General features: G+C 39.7%; 2 protein-coding genes and 1 long non-coding RNA gene across 11 annotated transcripts in view; 2 read left to right on the top strand and 1 right to left on the bottom strand.

Moving 5' to 3' along the window:
- The first annotated feature begins 325 nt into the window (after positions 1–325).
- Positions 326–11,188, top strand: flj11011l (probable ubiquitin-conjugating enzyme E2 W-B). 2 transcript variants are annotated; one of them, XM_035414869.1, is made up of 6 exons: positions 326–461; positions 3,287–3,378; positions 6,374–6,476; positions 7,514–7,669; positions 8,536–8,611; positions 8,899–11,188. In XM_035414869.1, the coding sequence occupies exons 1-6, from the start codon at positions 447–449 to the stop codon at positions 8,910–8,912; spliced, it is 456 nt and encodes a 151-aa protein (XP_035270760.1). In that variant the 5' UTR covers positions 326–446; the 3' UTR covers positions 8,913–11,188. The 2 variants fall into 2 exon arrangements, with proteins under 2 accessions (XP_035270760.1, XP_035270761.1); XM_035414870.1 differs by having other exon boundaries at positions 333–461; positions 3,290–3,378.
- A 1,487-nt stretch (positions 11,189–12,675) lies between these two features.
- On the bottom strand, positions 12,676–13,279 carry LOC118225848. The gene is made up of 2 exons (XR_004764906.1): positions 13,188–13,279; positions 12,676–13,097 (listed from the first exon to the last, which is right to left on the bottom strand). It is a non-coding gene; the product is annotated as an uncharacterized LOC118225848 (long non-coding RNA).
- The window catches only part of stau2 (staufen double-stranded RNA binding protein 2), an 82,561-nt gene continuing 74,753 nt past the window's right edge, over positions 13,016–20,823 (top strand). For 4 of the 8 annotated variants that reach the window (XM_035414862.1, XM_035414861.1, XM_035414860.1 and 1 more), the window contains exons 1-4: positions 13,017–13,107; positions 17,402–17,609; positions 18,448–18,578; positions 20,500–20,659. In XM_035414862.1, the coding sequence (XP_035270753.1) occupies positions 17,411–17,609; positions 18,448–18,578; positions 20,500–20,659 (490 nt within the window). In that variant the 5' untranslated portion in view covers positions 13,017–13,107; positions 17,402–17,410. Of the gene's footprint in view, positions 13,108–17,401; positions 17,610–18,447; positions 18,579–20,499; positions 20,660–20,823 lie in introns of all 8 variants that reach the window. The other 4 variants (XM_035414859.1, XM_035414856.1, XM_035414855.1 and 1 more) reach the window with 2 other exon arrangements.

The raw sequence follows: 20,823 nt of genomic DNA, 5'->3' as shown, positions 1-20,823 counted from the left end.
TTGTGAAAGTACAATTTGCAGCTCTAAGGAAACTGCCCCTATGCTGCACTTTGCGTTCTACTTTCCCAGTTTAAGAATCACCTCCAGTTTTTCCATTAAAATTCTATCCATCTAGATCGGTTCATCTACTTCGTTCACTCAAGTAACGATCGTTCTCAGCTCATTCACATGGGTTTCAGCTGGTTTGCAGTGTACAACAGCAATTTCGTCAACAGGACTACATTGGGCAATTTTGACGCAGCGCGCACCCAACTCAACGTTTATGTTTGATTGGCTCAAAAATGTCACATGGCCGAATCTGGCCAATTGAAGTCTAATGCGTTGAATATCAGTCTAAGTATAAATGACAATAGTGTCCCTGCTATGTTTACAACACAGTACTGCATTCCATGTGATGATATGACGTAGACCTCAGTCGCTCTGCCAAATTGCAGGGGGGTTCCATCATGGCGTCGATGCAGGTGAGTTGAGTCTTATTGCTCTTTATTCAGTGGTTGCTCTTTTATGTCCATTGCTAGTTCCACATTGACGGTAACTTTAACATGGCGCAATATTTGTATAGCTGGTCAGACAGCCATTAGTTGTTTAACATCAGCTAACGTTAACGTTAGTGGTTGGTTTTTAATAGAGGTATAACAGTTAGCTAACGTTGACGTTACAGCAGTCTGCCTGCTGTCTAATATTAGCTTAGCTGGCTTACAAACTCACGGAGAGAGAGTGTGTGTTTTTCAGTCGGCACTGGGTAGAACAGTAACAGTAAGTAACGCACCATTGCTAGATAACAGACAACCAGCTACCATTACGAAAATGTTAACATAACAGCGCGTTGTGGACTTGCAATGCACAGGTGATGGCAGCAGTTTTGTTAGCAAGCGTTATCGACGAAGATAGCTAGCCAGTGTTAGCTAGGTAAGCTGAACTGCATTTCGGAGCCGAGTACGAAAGTATCAGGGGTAGTTGATAATGTTAACTAGTGAATAATTACATCGACTTATACGCACAAAAGGAAGGTAGCTGGTACTAAGTCCAAATTAGCTAACTTGGCCAACTTGCTTCTAACGTTGGTTGACAACACTGCTGTGTTGAGGTAGTCTAACGTTACAACTTGTTTTGGTGGCTAACCAAGGTAACGTGGGTGTATTAATGCTAACTCTAAGCAAAACTGAAAGTGTCAGCTGGAAGGCAGGAAAAGGCTAACGTTGTAGCGATTTGTAGCTATACTGCAGTGGCTATACTATAGCCAACTAGAATACAGTAAATTGATAGCTAGCAAAAGCTATTTGCTATCGCTTTTGGATTTGGCAAGTTGGCTAACGCTAGTAACGCCAACGCAACGTAGCCAGCTAACAAGGTTAGCCATTAGCTCGCGTAGCTAAGTAACGTTCCTAACTAGCAAGTAAATTAGCCAATGTTAGTCTGCTAGACTATAACAGTGGACTGACTAACTCTAACAATCGAGGTTGCTCGGATCACTTTATAGCATTGACATTGATTACTAGCTTGTACCGGTCATGTTCTTTGACTTAACAAGTCCTGGACCTGATGAAACGTACTGCCGAACATCTGCGAGAGATTCATAGTTCAGATGAACTAGCAGCTCGCTTGCGGCTCTGGTGAAATCTTCTGGAAAAACTCGGAGGTGGAAAGCCAGGTTCAGAAAGTAAAAGTCGTCCCTAGTATTTTGTCCCAATCGCTTGGATTTGCTAATATGCACAATTATTCAGACAGGAGGTAGCCTATAACTAATTGGTGAAATTAGCTGGTTGAGTTCATGGGTGGAAGAAACGCACGACAGGACCTTTACTTATTGACCCCTGTACTTTTCACGTGTTTTTTTTTCTTCTGAAAACTAATGAGAAAATGTATGTCATTCGTCACGGTAGATTTTTTTTATTTTATTTTTTTTACAAACGTTTAATCAGCTGGAATATAGCTAGAAAGCCTAGGGTTGTGCTGCATATAGCATGTTGTATAAACACAAGGAAACAATGCTAACTTTAGCTAATAAACAAAATGAGGTAGCTAAATAACAGCAAAATACCCCTTAACCCGGTAAATAATTTTCAAAATGTATTTAATTTGGCCATAAGATTGTTTAGCTAACGTTAGCTTTCGAAGTGTGTATAGACCGATGGTATGTACAATCTGCGACACATTCTTAACTACAACATATGTTATATTTAAACCCTGACTGGAGAAAAGGTGGAACTGCAATTCAAACCATCTACTGTACAGTGCTCACTTGAGTGGTCTTTCTTATTGTCCGGGGGTGTGTGGTGTGGAACAACAATCAAAGTAAGCGTGCCGGTGTCGGCTTAAGTACAAAATATGTTGCTTGTGCAAAACCTTGGTACCGTCTGCCCTGCGACGGTCACGCGGAGGAAGGGACCCTGACGCGAAGCTAAACAAGTTACGTCATTCTAATGGGACTATTTCATCCTCAGAAAAAAAAATCAGTACTTGTGCATAACAAGACCAGGTCAGAACCTAGTATACGGCTGGAGCGTGTATGGGTGTGCGAAATTGTGGCCAATTTGTTACAGGGGTAGTCAGTGGTAGTGTCTATACGACCAATTGTGTAACTTCATCACTCAGTCACAGACATTCGCGTTTATAGGGCTGGCCCCGCTGTTGCCACGCACCAATGTCTAAATTGTTTATAATGGACACATTCGCAAGGTTTGCATAACTATCAAAGTGTATAAACAACGTGGATATCAGCACAATGCATTCCACTGGGTAGTAAGCCATTGGACGATTTGGATTTCTACGGGTTACTGCATACGCTGACATTATTCAGATGCAGGTTTCTCTCAAGGGTTGCTTTAAAACATGTCAGCATGTGCATTGTCAAATGACCAACAAGTGACACTTAACCTTTACAAAGTAGCAACATATGTTATGTGGAACTCGGATGTCATCTATGTTGATGTTTAATTTAACTACAGTAAAAGAAATACAATTGAAAGGCTTTTAATAATTAAACGTTCAATGTGGCTGCCGTAACTGTAATACTAGGGCTGGTTCAGTTCTACAGTATGTTTGAAATATAGGCAAAGTATTGAGGGTTTTTGGTCGTTTTAGTGTATTAGCCTATATATAATAGATTAATTGCAGTATTGTGTAAACTGGAGACCAAATAATTATTCAGTGTAATGCTGTGTATCATTTATGATATTAATATTTTCACACATGTAAAAGTATTCAAAAATAGTTTTATTTTGTTTTTTAAAAGCATTTTATTTAGTACATGTGTTTTATTAAGTTACATGCATTTTCTTTTCAGAAGAGGCTACAGAAGGAACTATTAGCTTTGCAAAATGACCCACCTCCTGGAATGACGCTGAATGAGAAGAGTGTACAGAATACAATTACGCAGTAAGTACAATCACAGTCAGAGTACCTGCTAAATTTGCGTATTTGGAGTCATTACTTGCTGTACTTTTGTGTGACTTCCTTGTTGGCCCCCCAGCAACGTCAGACGAGCTAGCTTTAAGAACAAAGCATGCGAGTGTGCCGTTTCAGCTGTCCTGGTGATTGGTACATCACTTTGCTAGAGCCTTTGTTATGCATTGTGGTACCGTTCATCCTCCTAAAGCTTTTAATAGCTGGGTTGCCAGTGTGAGCTCTTCTCTTAAAGATTAAGTTCTAATCAGTTGAAACATCTTGCCTGACCAACAGAGTTTTTGTTAAAGGTTTATTAAAGAAGATGCAGCACTCCTCCGTCACATGTTTATCAGAGGTGAAGCCACCAGTGTTTTGGAGCAATCCTAACTGCTGTCCTCCTCTACCAAATAAGCTCCCGTATCTCTGAAAAAATGGCAAACCTCATCAAATTGATCGGTTGTTTAAGGCAGCGTTTCCCAACCGGTGTGCCACGGCACTCTGGTGTGCCATCAGGCGAGGTCAGGTGCTTGCATGTGATCTCATGTAGTGCTGGGGGTTGTACTGTGATGCAGGGAATCCATGATTAAATTCCCATGTAACCAGCCCATCAAAATATAATAATGATAATGTGGAAAAAATGGGCGTATGATTTAATGGGTAGAAGCCTATTGGTGAGTAAACAAAGTACAGATGTAATGGACAGTTTGTTCTTGTTGATGTCATTTCCCCCAGCTGATAGGGAGTTGCAGCTCCCAAAGCCAGGTGGGCGTTCTGTAAACGCACAGTGTTGAAGTCACTCGTCAGTGCCTAAGAGGTTCTTACTTTAGCTGTGCATCTATCAGCGAGTTTCCGTGGTGGAATTTCATGAATGAAGCGCCACACGAAGCTCTCCTCCCTAAACTCGTCGGACACGTTTTTGTGGCGAGACGCGTCTCCGTTTTAGTCTAATGCCTGGGTGAGTTTCGGTGAGATTTGATCTACGGTGTGGCACATGGCAAAAATTCTTTTGACGTGCTTGTGTGCAGAGATTGGTGAAGCTCTGTTATTCTCAGGGATTCTCAATGGGGAGAACATTAGTGTCTTCAGATTTCTACTCCTGCTGCATATATCATTCCTGTTCTCTCCATCTAGGCTTCTTAGTGGTCAGTCATGCAAACCTCAGTGTGTTTAGTTTAACTAATATTGGCGAGTTTTCACATTATTCTGAAGCCCAATGGAGAACAATGGCAGGGTTACTTTAGACTCTACATACCACAATAAATCAGATTTGAAGTATTCCTGCTGTAAGTCTGGGGAGTTTCCATGCTGTCATGAATAGCATTTTATGTTTTTAGGAACTCTTGTTTTTCAGTTTTGATTCCCTTTTCCAAAATGCAACATTTCAGCTATTTATTTTTTTTGCGTTATCGATGGTACCGCAAAAGGGAAGTGGGTCAACTATCAGTAGGCCCAAATGTTCACCCCTGCCAGCACTCCTGCCTGGGTGTGGTGTAATTTCTGCTTCTGTACAACATTTTGGTTTGTTTTTAGAAGACCTCCTACTCCAGTCTGTTCCAGTACATTGTTGCTATGGGGAGCACATAGCAAAGCTTCTCTAAACAACCGAATAAAATCTGATTTGGCCAGAGTGGCATTATGGTTGACGTAGTCCAGCACTACAGATTCCAAAAGGTTCAGATTTCTAAAACTTGTTTCAGGCCTTTTTTTTTTTATTGAAAAGTGAAGTGTAAAAGTGGGCTTTGTGAAGTTCCCCACACTTTAGTCCATGTTTGTGTGTAGATCGTCAGAAAATGGGCCTGAGTTGCTGCATAATATCACATGAGCTCTACTGCACGTGTGCCGCTTCCCTTGTGTTTCTGATGGACCCAGAGAGCGCACTCACTAACCTTTGTGTGAGACCCTTGCCAGTGCTTCCACGGCTGTTGGAAGTTGGCAGGAGGCTAACTAGAAACAAAGGCAATTTGACATTTCTGTTTTTAAGCAGAAGTGTAATGGCTGACTGGAAAACATTGTTGAAATTAGGACATAATTAGGCTTGATTTATTAAAAAAAAAAAAAAGTGAAAAAATCCATTCAAAAATGTGGGAATTAGTTTTTATGTTTTAGATGGACGTTACATTCCGTGTGCCCTTTGTTTGTTACAGTTGTTGTGTCAGTCCCCCACCCATTCACAGATTTTATGTTAAAAGAATTTCGGTCCTCCTAATTGATGCATATAATTATTAGTTGGCAGATGGTCCCAGTTTTAACGTGGTGTTTAATTATTTTGGCCATAATGCAGCACACAGAGAAGTGATCCATGTCCTATGATTGATAGTCCATTCTATTCAATATCTGTCTTACACATCATAAGATGGCATACATAAGAATACGGCCTTAATCTTTTGTGTGTTACTGAATTGGAATTGTTCTGGCTCCACCTAGTGTCTACCAGTACAATGCATGCAGCTGTCAAAAAGCACACCTCCATTGTTGCAGCAGCAATTGTTGCAACCGTCCCAATTAAACTATAAATTACATGCATTTAGAATAAATTAAATTATTTAGAATTTACTTGAGTGCAGAAAGTAGTTTCATTTCTATGACATGACTGTTTGGTTTAGCGGCTTACTTTTTAATGTTTTTTTTTTTTTCTTTTCTTTGCACAATACAGATGCAATTTTCATTGTTTAGGATTGTATAAAACCATAGGTTTTTCCTATCTGCTGCTATGGTAACCACCGGTTGACATTCTGAACTTTTAAACTATGAAATGCATCCTTGCCACTGACTATGATGTATGAGCCCATGAAGGCCAACATTTGGCCTTTTTTTTTTAAACTACTAAAGTGATGTCCTGTGATGTCTCTCCTTTGCATGTTGTTCTCCATGCTGTTTTCACCCGTGTGATTATTAAAGTTCAGTGGAGAAGCACAGCTTAGGAATAACTGAAATTTACATGTAAAGATTCCAAAACTCTTAAGCAATGTATTCATTTTTATTTCAGATGGATTGTAGACATGGAAGGAGCCCCTGGAACACTGTATGAAGGAGAGAAATTTCAGCTACTTTTCAAATTTAGTGGTAGATATCCATTTGATTCACCTCAGGTAACTGCTCATTTAATATTTTTTTTTGATTTCTGAGTTTATATTCAAATAACAAAACAGATGTTTGGTACAAAGGGAATAATGCTTGAAACATTCAACAAACATAACCAAACGAACAAGAAAATATGCGAGTTGCATGTCCCCAAAACTGCTACTGTGGTCACATCTGTGAGGGACACATTCAAAATTAAGTGGGCTATGCACCGCAAATTTTGGTCACTCACTCACTCACGGACGACCTTTGTTGGCGTATGCGCAGGAGGTGCGCCGTGGGTCTGGACGATTTCGTGCTTGTCTAAAAGATGCAGCATAAGACCATAATAAGTTTGTTTGACTGGTCAGTCTGTGACTGTTTGTTTATTTGCATGTCTATTGTATATGCTGTTTAGCTACAGTTAGATTTACCTAAACTGCAGATACAAATTTCTCTCATATTCCTGACCTCAAATCACAAAACTGCTTTGTTGTTCTTTAACTTGATTTAGTTAATATGCATTTGCTACACTGCATGGCATGTTTCCAATCTTCTGCTGTTTTTGTCCCATATTTCATTGTGTGATATCCCCAAAAACGTACAGTTTACTGATTGTAAAAGGCTATTTTATTTAAATGATGATATTTTGTGAAGAGTTCCTTTTCACTACTTTTCCTTCTGTCTCTTTGTCCACATAACGCACTGCAAAGCTGGCAGCACCCCGCAGGTCTTTAAATACAGGATAATCTTTTTGCTAAAATGGATGTAGATTTAAATTTCACGCAGGAAAACACAAGCCACTGAGCACATAGATAGAGCAAAATGTACTTAGTGCTGCCTTTGTGCTTCGCATGGAATTTAGGCTGTATTTATGTTAAAATACATTTTAAGGGGGTAGCAGCAATGTGAATTATACAGGCTGCTTGTGAATGTATAAAAATAAATATAAAAAACTATTTTGGTTTTGAAAATTTGTGTACAATTAAATTGTGAAACAGATGAGGAATAAATTAAGAGATCAAATTATTTCACTAACCCTTGTTTTCTATCTTGGTTTTTTCAGGTCATGTTCACTGGCGAGAATGTGCCTGTTCATCCTCATGTTTATAGCAACGGTCACATCTGTTTGTCCATATTAACAGAAGACTGGTCCCCTGCACTTTCAGTGCAGTCTGTCTGTCTTAGCATTATCAGCATGCTGTCCAGCTGCAAAGAAAAGGTGAGGTAACATTGGCAGGGCTTTAAAAAAAAATATTTAAAACAAGCAAATTAAGACCATGTGTAGCGACATGGTCTCATCATTGAAACCGAATAGTGCTGTTGATGCGTGATGCATTTATTATGACCAGTACCAGTAATCAGAATAACAGGAAAACTGGGCCTTTTCAAGTATAATACGTTTTGGCTACAGATCCATAAGGCTCAGCTGTCATCTAATGCAATTGAATAGTTCTGAATGAGGTGGATGACCAGCAGGTTTAAACAGCTGTTACTTTGGAGCAAATGCTGGTCTATTTTCCATTATGAATTCAATTGCTCTTTACTGATAAAGTACTACAACCTGCATGTTGTATACTTAGGAGACAGTGTGGCAGTACTTACAAAAACGTAGGCTATTAGTTGTAGCTAAAACCCTTATTTTGAAAGGGAGCTTTGGTAAAATATATTCATATTTAATTTCAATGCTTAACAGCGGAAAATAAAATGTGTACTTATGATGACTGTGTGGTAACGATATGTGTTATAACACCACTATAACACTCCTAGTGATGATTACTCAAACGGCTAGTCTCACCCTCAGCTTTTTTGTGTCGTTACACCAAAGCTATCCAATGCCCAAACCTTCAATTAGAGAAGACCCTGCTGTCTGGGACATAACATGTACTGGGGGAAAAACAGTTAATAAAATCTCTGTCACCTAGGTTAGGCTAAAATAAGTGAGTCTTTATTATGAAACCCATGATACATTATTAAGACAGATGATATTCTAAGATCAATGGATGCTTTGATGTATATTTTTAGTGAATGTTCACTTACAGCTTTCTCTGTATGTATAATATTCCCTCTGGCTCCTTTCTTCCACAGAGACGGCCTCCTGATAACTCGTTTTATGTAAGAACGTGTAATAAGAATCCAAAGAAAACTAAATGGTGGTATCATGGTGAGTGGATCCTCCCTCCGTTAACCCTCCTCATTGTGTAAAATTGAATTGACCTGAATCAAAGTTTTCTGTGTCTTTGAAGTACCTGACTATTTCATATTAGGATGAGCCATCATTTATTCTTTTTCATGTATTTCATGTTTTTTATTTTCACGCTTAAGTGTAGCAGTAATTAATGGGGTTGAATGTAATGTTATTTTTAAAATAACTGTAGACTTTAGTATTGCAAATTCTGAATTAATTGGGTTTCATGTAACACATTCTTTCTTCCTTTCTTTTTTTTACAGACGATACTTGCTAATGTCCGACCTTGTAATACTCCTAGATGTCCTACTGAGTACATAAGCACTTTTTAATCATTCAGTCTTTGAACTTTAAACCTTTGACTGGAACAATGGACACTGTACGCTGGAGGCTTCCTTGACTGCAACTCTTGGCAGTTGGACACATTTTAGCTGGTTGTACAAACAAAAGGAACCTAATGCACTCAACATGCATTTTGTTGGCATAAAGGCGTTACGCAGCAAGCAGGGAGATTTTGTAGTGAGGTTATTCCTATTTATTTTGTTTTCTTTTGTATTGGAAGGTTTAAAGGTCCTCATGTATTGTGCAATAAATACGATTGATGCATGCTTGGGCCTACACAGACAAAGACATGTGATATCCAAATCAAACGGGATCCTTAGGCGTCTTAACCCCATCTTTTTTCTTTTCTTAAAAACTGAAATAATATGCACTGTGAATAACTGTTGTGGCACAACTTGGTGTTATATTTTGACCATATTAATACTGCAACTGCTCACCTACACTTTATATTCAGGTTTTGATTTTATTTGATATTTTTCCTCTTGAATGATTCATGAATATTAGTGGCCCTTCAGTCTAATTTTTTACAGGCACCCGATGACAGGTCCTGACGAGACTGGTTGTTACATGGGTCGAATTGTTCGAACACCAGTTTAAAACCAAGGATGTTGCTTCATTATTAAGTGAATGTTCTAGTCTCCTGACACAAGTTGAACTGATCAAATGCTACTCAATATTCTATGTTGATGGATTTGAAACATGTAAGGGCAAGAGAAGTTCACCTTGCATTTTATGAATGTGTAAAAAATAACGTAGTGTGTGCTGTTTGTTTTTATTTGTTTGATACCTTTTAATCTTGTGAGATGTCGCTTTGTTTTTTTTTTGCTTGCAAACATTCAAGAAAATATTTTGATTTACCTGCCTTTTTGGGGAGGTCTTATTGAACATAAATGTACTAATTTATTCTCCAGAGTTTTAGTTACCATCAAAAAGGTTTGTGATGTCTGTGAGCAGTTTTGAAAGATAGGTTCATAAAACTAGAGAGAGCTTGCTCATCTGGTTCTATTTATTGGCTCAGGTACGTTGTCAGTAACAAATGTCCTATGAGAAAATCCTATACGGATATTGTGCATTTAGCAACATGTTCATCAAAAAAGGTTGCAATGTCAAATATTTGTTTGAAGAATATTGCACATTATTCTTTCAATTATTGAATGATGGATAAAAGCCTAACTTTGCAATGGGTGCAAGGAAAATGCATTGTCCTCCATTTGTATTTACCTGTTATAGACCTGTATGTGGCAGAGTCCCTGACTATTTGCAGACTACCGAAGGTTAGTTGAAGTTTGAACTGAACAGGGGAAGAGCAGCCACTTAATTCTAGGTGCTGTTCAGTCTTACACTTTGCCTCTGCACTTTTTTGCTGATCGGCACCGACAGTATATAGTCATTAAACTTTATGATCATCAAAGTGAAACGGTTGAGCAGCTTTGCTTAAGTGTGTCTGTATATAATGCTCTATACTTTCCCATCGGTACCACAATGGGCTGCATTTATGTAAACATTGATGATCATGTACAGTAAATCTAAATGCTGAAGACAAGGTTTTGCCTAGTTTATGATGTAACAAACCTTGCTCTAAGACGACTTTATTAATATCATTCATTCTGGTTGATTGAATGTTCTTCAGTAACATAACTATGATTTTTTTAAAGATAAGGTGTCTCAAGGGTGTGGCATGAGTATGATACTGGTTAATGCTTAGGCATGAGGGATTTTTAAAGGACCATGATAAATTTGGTTCATTGTCTCTGTGGATAAATGTATATGAGCTGTATTGATGTGAAAGGGTTCAAATGAAAGAAGTAGCCTGTGTTACTGTGACACAAATTAGATGTTGGTTAAAGTAATCGTTGCTGCTTCTTGACACTGCAGAAGCAGCCAACTGATACTGTAAGGCAAGTGAACACAAGGTTAATGGCTCAGCGACATACAGTAAATGCCATGACAAATATTATGATTTTATAGTGTATAATTAGTTGGGTCATCCTGTACTCCTGGTTTTCCCTCGATTGAGCAATGAGTGTGGAAGGGCGTTGGTGGAACATTTCATTTTTTTTCCCCACCCCCTTTTTTATGGGTTTGCAAATTGAATTAAATTTAGGGGATATCTTTTTATTTGGAGAATTCCTTGTAGTAATGTACAAGCTACATGTAAGCTGTGCCTGTTAATAAAAAGATCCACTGTTGGTGCTGCTCTGTTGGTTGAAAGCGGTTGGGCTGATATGCCTTATTCTTGTGTCCATCTTGACCCACAGGAAGAGCCCTTACTGAACTTGACAACATGATGCTTCAAAACCACTTTGCCCAAAACTAAAATTTGGCATCCTTAAGGAGAAAATGGCAGCATGGTGGTGCAGTGGGTAGCACTCGCCTCACAGCAAGAAGGTCCTGGGTTCAGGTCCTGGCCTGGGCCTTTCTGTGTAGAGTTTGCATGTTCTCCTCGCATCTGTGTGGGTTTCCTCCAGGTACTCTGGTTTCCTCCCACAGTCCAAAGACATGCAGGTAGGCTAATTGGAGACTCTAAATTTCTCAAAAATATGAGTGTGTGTGTGTGAATGGTGTGTGTGCCCTGCGATTGATTGGCGGCCTGTCCAGGGTGTATTCCAGCCTCTTGCCCAATGCACGCTGGCTCAAGCACCCCCCACGACCCTGCCGAGGGTGAGCGGGTATAGATAATGGATGGATAACATCACTGACAGATGTATAAAAGCCTTCATGCTTATTTTGCAGGGTCATTTAGCAAGAAGTTCTTAAAAAATTGGATAGCATTGGCTGAAGAACATTTAATATTCCGTTTCAGATCTGTTCTAGTGAAGTAGCCTATACATTTTAATTGAATTTTGTGTATGATTTGGGTTACCCGTTTTGGGTGTGTCCTGCAGTAACTTAAGTAACCATTTATAATTTGTAACATGTCTTGAATGAGTGTGCTGTCTTGTAATATCACTGAATCCTATCCAATAACTGAATTGAATGCATGTTGATTCAAGTCAAAACCAATAGTCATAGCTCAAAAAATCAATATAGCTCACAAGGGATAAAAATCCTCTTCAGAAGAAAAAGTTTCAGCTTGGCAAATGCCCGCAGTCTGAGTAATGCATACGTTTCAGATGGGTTCAACAGTGTAAAATCCAGTAATATGCTGACACTTCCATCTAGTGGGAAAGTGGATTATGCAGAGGATTTTTCTTAATTTAAAAATATATAATTTTTATGAAGTTTAAAGTTTCAAGACAGTTAAGTTGTATACTGTTTTACCCAGGTTTCGTGTACATAATTAGGTAAAACTTGGCATGAATTTCTACAGCGTTTGGTGAGTGGAATTTCTAACGAATAACTTCCATCCTCTGTTCTGATACACACACACACAATCAAATGCCATTACTGCTTTAAATATGAGCCTGTTTGTGCAAATGATTTATTGGAACACTGGATATAAATTTAATTCACTGAGCTAAGTTTATGATACGAAATGGATAGGTTGCCAACAGCAGCAAGCAGTAGGCCTAGATCAACTGGAATGTGCGGTCTCTGAATGAAGGTTAACTGTATTCAAATACATGCAAATTGCAAGGTGGAAAAATGTATTAATCCAATTCGCACGTCAAATGTGAAAAGCCAGTTAATTGACCCAACTGGTGTCATTCTAAGCAGCACAGCATCAAGGGTAAATTATGCATTAATAGAAACATACATCTACTCAAGTTCGTTTATTCAGACTATAAATTACAGTATAATAGCGATGCAATTAGCGGCGTGTTTAGGTTAACATAATAATGATAACAGCCTAAATCACAAACTTCTGACCATGGATTTCTGTGAAAGTGCCCAGCACAACTATCAGGAAGCGAGACTATACCATTATATTTTTTTCAGGGGGTGATGTAAGGTCATTGATATTTTTCATTGATGTTACTCAAGTTCAAAGAGTACGTATGCTTAAAACATGTTGATACTGATAGCTACTGCATACATTTTAAATAACTGTATCCTGTACTAGCTAGAGTAGCTTGACAGTCATATACATTAGAACGTTAGCTTTCCTCTGTGGTTTGCTCCAAAACCGTCAATTCTCTTTAGTGTTTGCCAATGTTGGAGGTGTAACTGGGGTCTGTCCCTGGAAAAAGGTAAATAATTATTGTTAAATGTAAATTCACTGAGTGTGAAATAGTCTACCGATTCGGTGTACTAGGGTCGCTTCACTTACATGTTGTCGAGGTCATCCGTTACGTCCTGCTGTGTGACTTGCGAGTGGGATGCAACCGATGGTTTGCGGTGCTAGCCTGCTATTTAGCAGCTAGCTGGTGTGGGGTGTTTGGTCGTTTTTCAGCCATGATGTTTGGCTAGTACTGTGCAGTGTTTTAAGCTGGCTGGTTAGCCAGCCAGTTAGATGACATTTCCAATAGTTATTTGGTTAGATGGCTCGCGAATTCTCTTGATAGCTAGCTAGTTTTTTCTGTGTAACTGGGCAATCAGTGTTTTTCACTTATCTTAATTTGGCAGCGACTCTAGAGGCGAAATGAATTGGTGACCACGGTGCTGTTCACATCTCGATCTGAACTGGTCCTGTCAGTCGTTTAGGGTTGATTGACGTTCGCTAACTAACCGTGGAAGTTATGCAGTTCACTGGTGTCCTTGTCAAGTCGTGCAAGTATCTGTACCTCTGGCTGTTCACTTGATAATTGGTCATTATCTGACAGCTGTCAAATTGGAGTAGCTAACTGGCAGCTGATTAAGTTAATCCTTTTCGCTCACACTCACATAATTCCGCAATCTAGCAAAGTAGTTTAGCTAATCATAGATGTAGAACTGTCAAATTCCCCGCTATCCTACAGTCCAGTACAGTAGCTACACTGACAGTTTCAGAAATGCTACTACTAGAGCTAGTTTGGTTAGCGTGATAATATTGACGCCTAATTATGTATAGCTGGCGCTTGTTTGCAGAAGCCGACCGCTAACAGGTGTCCCCAGAATATATTGACGGCTAGTTAACGAGCAATTTTAGTTACCAAAGTGTTTAGTAATTACAGATTGCTTGTTTACTTGAGTAGCTTGTAAATTAACGTTGGTTGTTTGGGTATTCAAACGTGCTGTTTTAGCCCTGTTATTTGTAATTATTCCAAACGGGGAATGCCCTTGTCTGAACCTTAAACTGCAAGATTGTTATCCAACTAGCCATTGCGGGTACACTGTTGTATGGCTACAGATGTTTTTTCCCTGTAAATTTATTTACTCAAACTCCACCAACCAAAGTGTCTATCGAATAATCCACTCACACGATCCATGAAACATTAGCAATCCAGCCCAGAGACTGATTTTGTGTCCTCAGGCTAAATATTTGCAATGATATTTGACATTTGTTATTTTATGTTAATCTCACAGTGCATGATTCACACACACCTAACGTTGCAAAGGTCCCATTCATTCCATGAAACCTATTCTCCCCCACAGGTTCAAATATCCTTTTACTACTAAACTCCCAATTTTCCAGGTAGTAAATGGGGTTTTAGAGGATTTTCTCTGAATTCATTTTCTTTTGCTATTTTAATTCAGTTTTCCTAGTGAAACATCTGTAAACAATGAATCCCAAAGTGTGCAGCTGTGAAATTGATCTGCGTCCTTCAAATTAAGCATCAGCTGTTAGCTAATGAGTAGCCTATTCCTTGGCAGGGTGAATGTGTAGAGCATGGAGAGAGAGCGGGGAGAAATGCAAGGGCAGTCACCTTCGTTGTGGGCACAGTGATGAGAGGTCCTATGAGCCAGCTGGGACAGAGCACCATTCCAGGCCACAGTACCTGTATGTGGTTTCCACAGATCGTATTCGACTTTCTGTAGAGACTCCCATTCCAGCTGACAGTCTCACCTAATTCTCAAGGGCTGTTGACTGTGGAACACCACAAGTTATGCTTACATGTTCTTGCTAATGCCTTTGGCTAATACCTGTACTTGCTTATTTCATGTTTGCTTGTGAATGTTAAATAAATCTTCCTCCATGATTTTGCAGATTTTCACTAGATTATGATGGAGGTAGGAATCCTGAGGCTGGCCTTTGTGTGTTCTGTAGAGAACACTTTATGCAGATTAAGTGCAAACTACAGCTCAAAAATATTAGTTTATTTGGAACAAATTCTTAATATCTTCTTTAATTCTTTTTAAAATCCTTATTCTTGTTTAAAATAAGGACTGGTAAGAAGCAGCCATATCACAGTATGCTGTATTGAAAAATACTTTGTGGCTGTGTTGTTTTAAACAGCATGAAGATGCTTGTTTCTGCTCCAGCCACCTGGGCTAAAGGCCAGAATACTGCTATATCTGTGGGAGGGTTTTTTGGCCTGGGTAATTAGGCCTGTTCTGTGGTAATGCCTCTGGGTCGTATCATATGAGCTGACTTACAGCTAAAGTCAGCAGTACGTTAGATATGAGCAAACCATTTTATGTGAGTGTCATATACTGTCAATTAGTACAACCCTACACCTCACATATTGCAAATATTAAATAAGAAGTATTGCTTTATTTATCAATAAATTGCACTGCATCTTGATTACTTCTTGTCCACATGAGACGGTCTTGGTTGCCACCCTGTGCCAGTTCCTTGTTAAACATACAGCGTTCCTCAGCAGAAATTATTCAACTTGAAGAGGGCTTTGTTTTATCGAGTTTAGACATGATGGTGCAAACACTTAGCCTAACTGGACATTCAAGGATTTGAAAATGATTGTTTGTTAGGTCAGTTTGTTTATCAGTCCATGTCCAAATAGGCTACTTATGGACTGCACTGTATATATGATTCGGATAATGAAACAATTGACGGTGTAAGCTGGCATAAAATGTGATGGATAAAATGGGATGGATTTAAAATCCAAGCTGGAGTACAGAGCTATAATAATAATAATAATAATTACAACAACAAAAATAACAATAATAATAATAATAATAATAATAATAATAATAATAATAAATTATTGTGTAACTGTCCAAATAGCCTACTTACATCCTGATGTCACATCCTAGTTCAATTTATTGATTAGTCGGTGGATAACTGGTGAAGACTATTCTTGTGACCCTGTCTAAAGCATTACTGTCATAATTAGCTAATTGAGTCAAGGTAATTGGTGGAAACAAAACACTGGTCCTGGAATGGAGGTCCCCACCCCCACCCAGGATGGATCTAAAAGCTGATTATTTGTCCTATAAATATTAATTACAATGTTTAAATGCTCTCTGGTAGAAACGGAAATGGCCTCTGTCTGTCAAGGATGATCAAGTGCTTGTTAATGACTTATTAATCTTGTGTATTAATGACTCCCTGTGGAGCAAAGACTTGGAAAATGGCACTTCCTGCATCAATATGGCAATATGAGTCAGTCATGATTCAAGTGCTGAAGCTTGACTCATTCATTTGACAACCTGTCATGTAATATGGTCTGGGTTCTGCAGTAGTAATAGGGGTAAATCTGCTGTGGACTTCAGTTGAATGCAGTTAGATCACTCAGCTAAAGACCAGGGTTGCCCTCTTTTGTGCAACTAGTGTTTTATGCCATTTTATGTGGACATTCGGATGCCCCATTATTTTGAGACCTGTACATTCTCCCCTTCTAAATTTCTCCTGCAACTGCAGGCATCTGTCTTTATAACTGCACCAGTGTAGCCATGTAGGCTAGATCTAGAGGTGGTTTGGAACCATGGTCCATGGCACACCAAATGATAAAATTAAATGAACAAAATACCTAGTTTCTCTGCCAAGGAAACAAATCGCCCCCTTTTTCTGGCAATAAGGGGTGACATTACTTTGGGCAGTAGGTGTTCACTTGCTGGATCACACTTCAGTGACCCAGTTTTGAATTTGATGGATGTGTGGTATTGTAGGTATTGTCAGCCGGGGACATATTCATGTCCTGTGCTGCAGATGTAGTGCCCTCTGGAATGGTCAGTGATGAGGAATGCCCAGTGCTGAGGATGCTAGAGGATGCTGCTGAAATGATGTGTGCGATTGTATGGCACTGAGGATGCTGAAATGATGTGTGTGATTGTATGGCACCGAGGATGCTGAAATGATGTGTGTGATTGTATGGCCCTCAGGATGCTGAAATGATGTGTGTGATTGTATGGCACTGAGGATGCTGAAATGGTGATGCAGGTGCATAAGAGACTGAAATACTGCCATATGAGTCATATGAATGGCCGGTGTTACACGTCTAGTGAATAGTGACATGGTGGCTGATTAATATCCAGTGCTGTATATTAAAGAAAATGGACACATGTAAATGGTTGGGGTTACAGTGGTACTACACACTTTGATGTGCCAGGTGGTGTATATTTACTGAAATAGTCACATGGATACTGCAGTGGTGAGTGTGACTGAATGGTATTTTTGAGTGAGCAGGGTAATGAAATGCTGGGTGGTGGTGTGTGCCGTTTCAGGTGTAGAGGATGGCACAAGTGAAAGTGCAGACTGCAGCGTCCCTGTCTGGGCCGGGCCTGTCCCCCGTTGTGCCCCCCTCTGCCATGCCCAGCGCGGGACCCCTCAGTCTGCAGCCGTCTATCAACGGCACAGTTCCAGCCCCAACGCCAGGCTGCCCCTGCCCCGCGGCCGGCTTTGGGGATTCGACTGTGTCTGCAAATGCACCAGGTGAGAGGCGTGCACGCTGGTCCTGAGCTTGGCTTAAAAAGAGTGTTATTGCGCTTAATGCAGTGCTCCGATTTTAAAACTATAGCTTAATTAATTCTGTCGTTACTGTACACAACCATCCACCCACTGCTCCAGCCGGTTCGGACTGTTTTAGTTCAGTGGTTCTCACCCTCGGTCCTGGGGGAACCCTGTGTGCTGGTTTTCATTCCAACCACAATTGCAAACCCAGAATTTTAAAAAGCTGTTAATTCTTCTTAATTATATGCTTTCATGTTTAGCAGGATTATTTACCCTCTTAAACCACAATTTCTCAGAATGAAGTTGTCATGCCATGAAGAATTAAAGTCCCATATTCATATCGTGCTATACTGCAAACATATAGAGAGGTTACAAAAACGAATCAAATTAAAGACTAAGGTGACTGAATAGGCTCCTAATTGGTGAAAGTGTGGACACAGAGCATGCATAACAATTTCTGACATAATGTGGCTTAAGAAGGTAAATAATAATCCCTGTAAACATGAAAAGCATCTAAGAAATATTAACAACTTGTTAAAATTCTGGAATTGCAATTGTAGTTGGAACGAAAACCAGCACACACAGTGGTCCCCCAGGACCGAGATTCAGAACCACAGTTTTTGATGATAGGGCAGGACACGATATGAGCAATAAAAAGAAAGGTTGCATATCTTCGCATAGCAGATTTGTACTGTTCCTTAAATTAAAATGTTTTCATAGTTACACATTCACCCTTCACTGGTCAAAAGGATCATGAAGTCCTTTTTCCCCTCTTTGTAACGGGAAATGTAGGAGAACTAATGGACTTCTCTTCTTAAAGGTTCTCTCCAGGAAAACATGGCAAACACCAAAGAGAAAACTCCCATGTGTCTGGTGAATGAGTTAGCACGTTTCAACAGGATCCAGCCACAGTACAAACTCCTGAACGAACAAGGACCAGCCCACGCTAAGGTACAGCAGCAAAGACAAACAGCATTTGTTAATGCCTTATGCCAATCTGACTGATGCGGGTTAAGTAAGTTGAATATAAAAAAACCATGTTGCCATGTCTGATACTACTACCTTTCTTGATCATCTACCCAGTCACTGTGTTGCATGGTACAAGACGTTCAGCAGTAGTACTGTTCTGAAGGCCAACAGTACCAAAAGTTCCATTGGTTTGGAGGAAGAGAAATGGGCACCATGCTCTGCAAGTGTATTAGCGAAGGCTACTTTTGATCTCGCAGACAAATGTGATAACATGGCATATGTGGTAACAGTGAAGCTGTGAGGAGCCTCCCCAAAATGGGAGTGTAAGCTACACAAAGTGCACTGGACCAACAGCATACTCTGAAGCCTTGAAGACACACAATGTATGCAATTATTAGAAAATTATTCGATATGGACTAGAATACAGAAGAGTATATCCATCATGCACTGATTGACCTGTATTGTGTTTTCTTTAATAAAATAAATAAATAAATAAATAATCCTGTAAAATTCTTGCTATGCATTGGTAAACAGACTCCTTCCAAAATAAGTACTTTCAGGAGGTAAGGAGCTGGGCAAAGGGTCAGTATATGCCAGTGGTTCCCAACCCTGTTCCTGGAGATCTACCATCCTGTAGGTTTTCACCCCAGCCCTAACAAAGCACACTTCATTCAACAGCTAGCGATCTTTGTTGCACTAGACTCAGGTGTGCCAAATTAGGGTTGAAACGGAAACCTACAGGATGATATATCTCCTGGATCAGGGTCGGGAACCGCTGATACATGGTGTGTGATATACACACACATTCCTTCATTATGCACAAATAAGGATTCATTATAGTTGTCAAGGTCTTAAAGGAGCCAAGGGTAGGCAATAGCTTTTTGTCATTACTTACAGTTGTGGTACAAGGCTGCTTATTCCCTCAGGCCAAACATTCCACATTCATTCTGTTCTACTCTAGGAGGACAAGACTTTATGACATTGTAAGCTTAATCATTTCCTGACTTCCATAGCTCTATGAAGAACAAAGGCACAATCTATCCTTGTGAAAATATTATGGCAATATTAACAATAAAGCATTCTATATGTATTAACTATTAGCAATTCTAACTCTAACTCCAGTATGTATATGTAGAGTAGCAAGGTGCATGTCAGTTCATATGCTTCCTAGTTATTCATAAGTATTATTTACGTATGCTAATTGACTTGATCTTTTGCCAGTAGAGCTTATTTCTGAACAGAATTTGGCATTGCAAGATGGGAACAAGTAGCTAGTGTGGCTATGTGATGGTAACTAGCATGTCTACAATCACAGAAACAAAGGAATATATTTGGACTAGCTTTAATTTAATCTGTGACATAAAATAATTTAATAACCAGTCATATGTAGAGGGAAACATTACACAGCATTTTGACTAGTGGGGTTCTAAGTAAAAGAACACAAATATGATTCATATGTTTTACTTATTTTTTCACAAATATTATTCATATATTCAGTTAAATGGAAAAGCATTGGGACAGTTGTGTCAAATTGGTAATTTTTATTCTGCACAAATCAAATTTGTGTTTCAAATCGAATGATGACCAGGCAGAAAAAACAATATCTGCATTTATTTCATTAAAAAAATATATATTTAGCAGACTTTGGACTATATTACAACACATGCCATGAAATGAGTCAAGCCTCCTAAGAAACATCAAACTTTGTAGTCAGGGTAACAAATTAGCTCTTTTTTTGCAGTGTGCACCTTTTACCATTTAGCATCTCCCCCAGGTGTGTCTCAGATGAACTCCAGATTGGTTTGAGGGTCAGCTGGCACTGACCCACCGTGGAGGGGAGCGGAGGGGTGGGGGGGGGCGTGTCTGTGCTTTCTCACTGGCTGTCACTCTGCGGGCCCTGCAGATCTTCACTGTGCAGCTGTGTCTGGGGGAGCAGGTCTGGGAAGCAGAGGGCACCAGCATCAAGAAGGCCCAGCACTCCACCGCCTCCAAGGCCCTGCAGGAGTCCACCCTGCCCAGGCCGTCCCCTCGCTCGCCCAGAGAGGACATCAACAGCAACCCAGGTAGAGATAGCACCATGCATTCTCCATTAAAATAGAAAGAAAAGGAGAGAGACTGAGAAGTTCCTCTGGCCCATGAAAGCATAAACAACAAACTCGAGCACAAGATGGAGTGCACAATACAGTACAGTTAAATAGGACAATATTGCCTCATATTCCATCCTTCT

This window comes from Anguilla anguilla, chromosome 4 (genome assembly GCF_013347855.1).
Source record: "Anguilla anguilla isolate fAngAng1 chromosome 4, fAngAng1.pri, whole genome shotgun sequence".
In the NCBI taxonomy this organism is placed as follows: Eukaryota; Metazoa; Chordata; class Actinopteri; order Anguilliformes; family Anguillidae; genus Anguilla; species Anguilla anguilla.
This window is presented reverse-complemented; position numbering and strand designations above follow the sequence as displayed.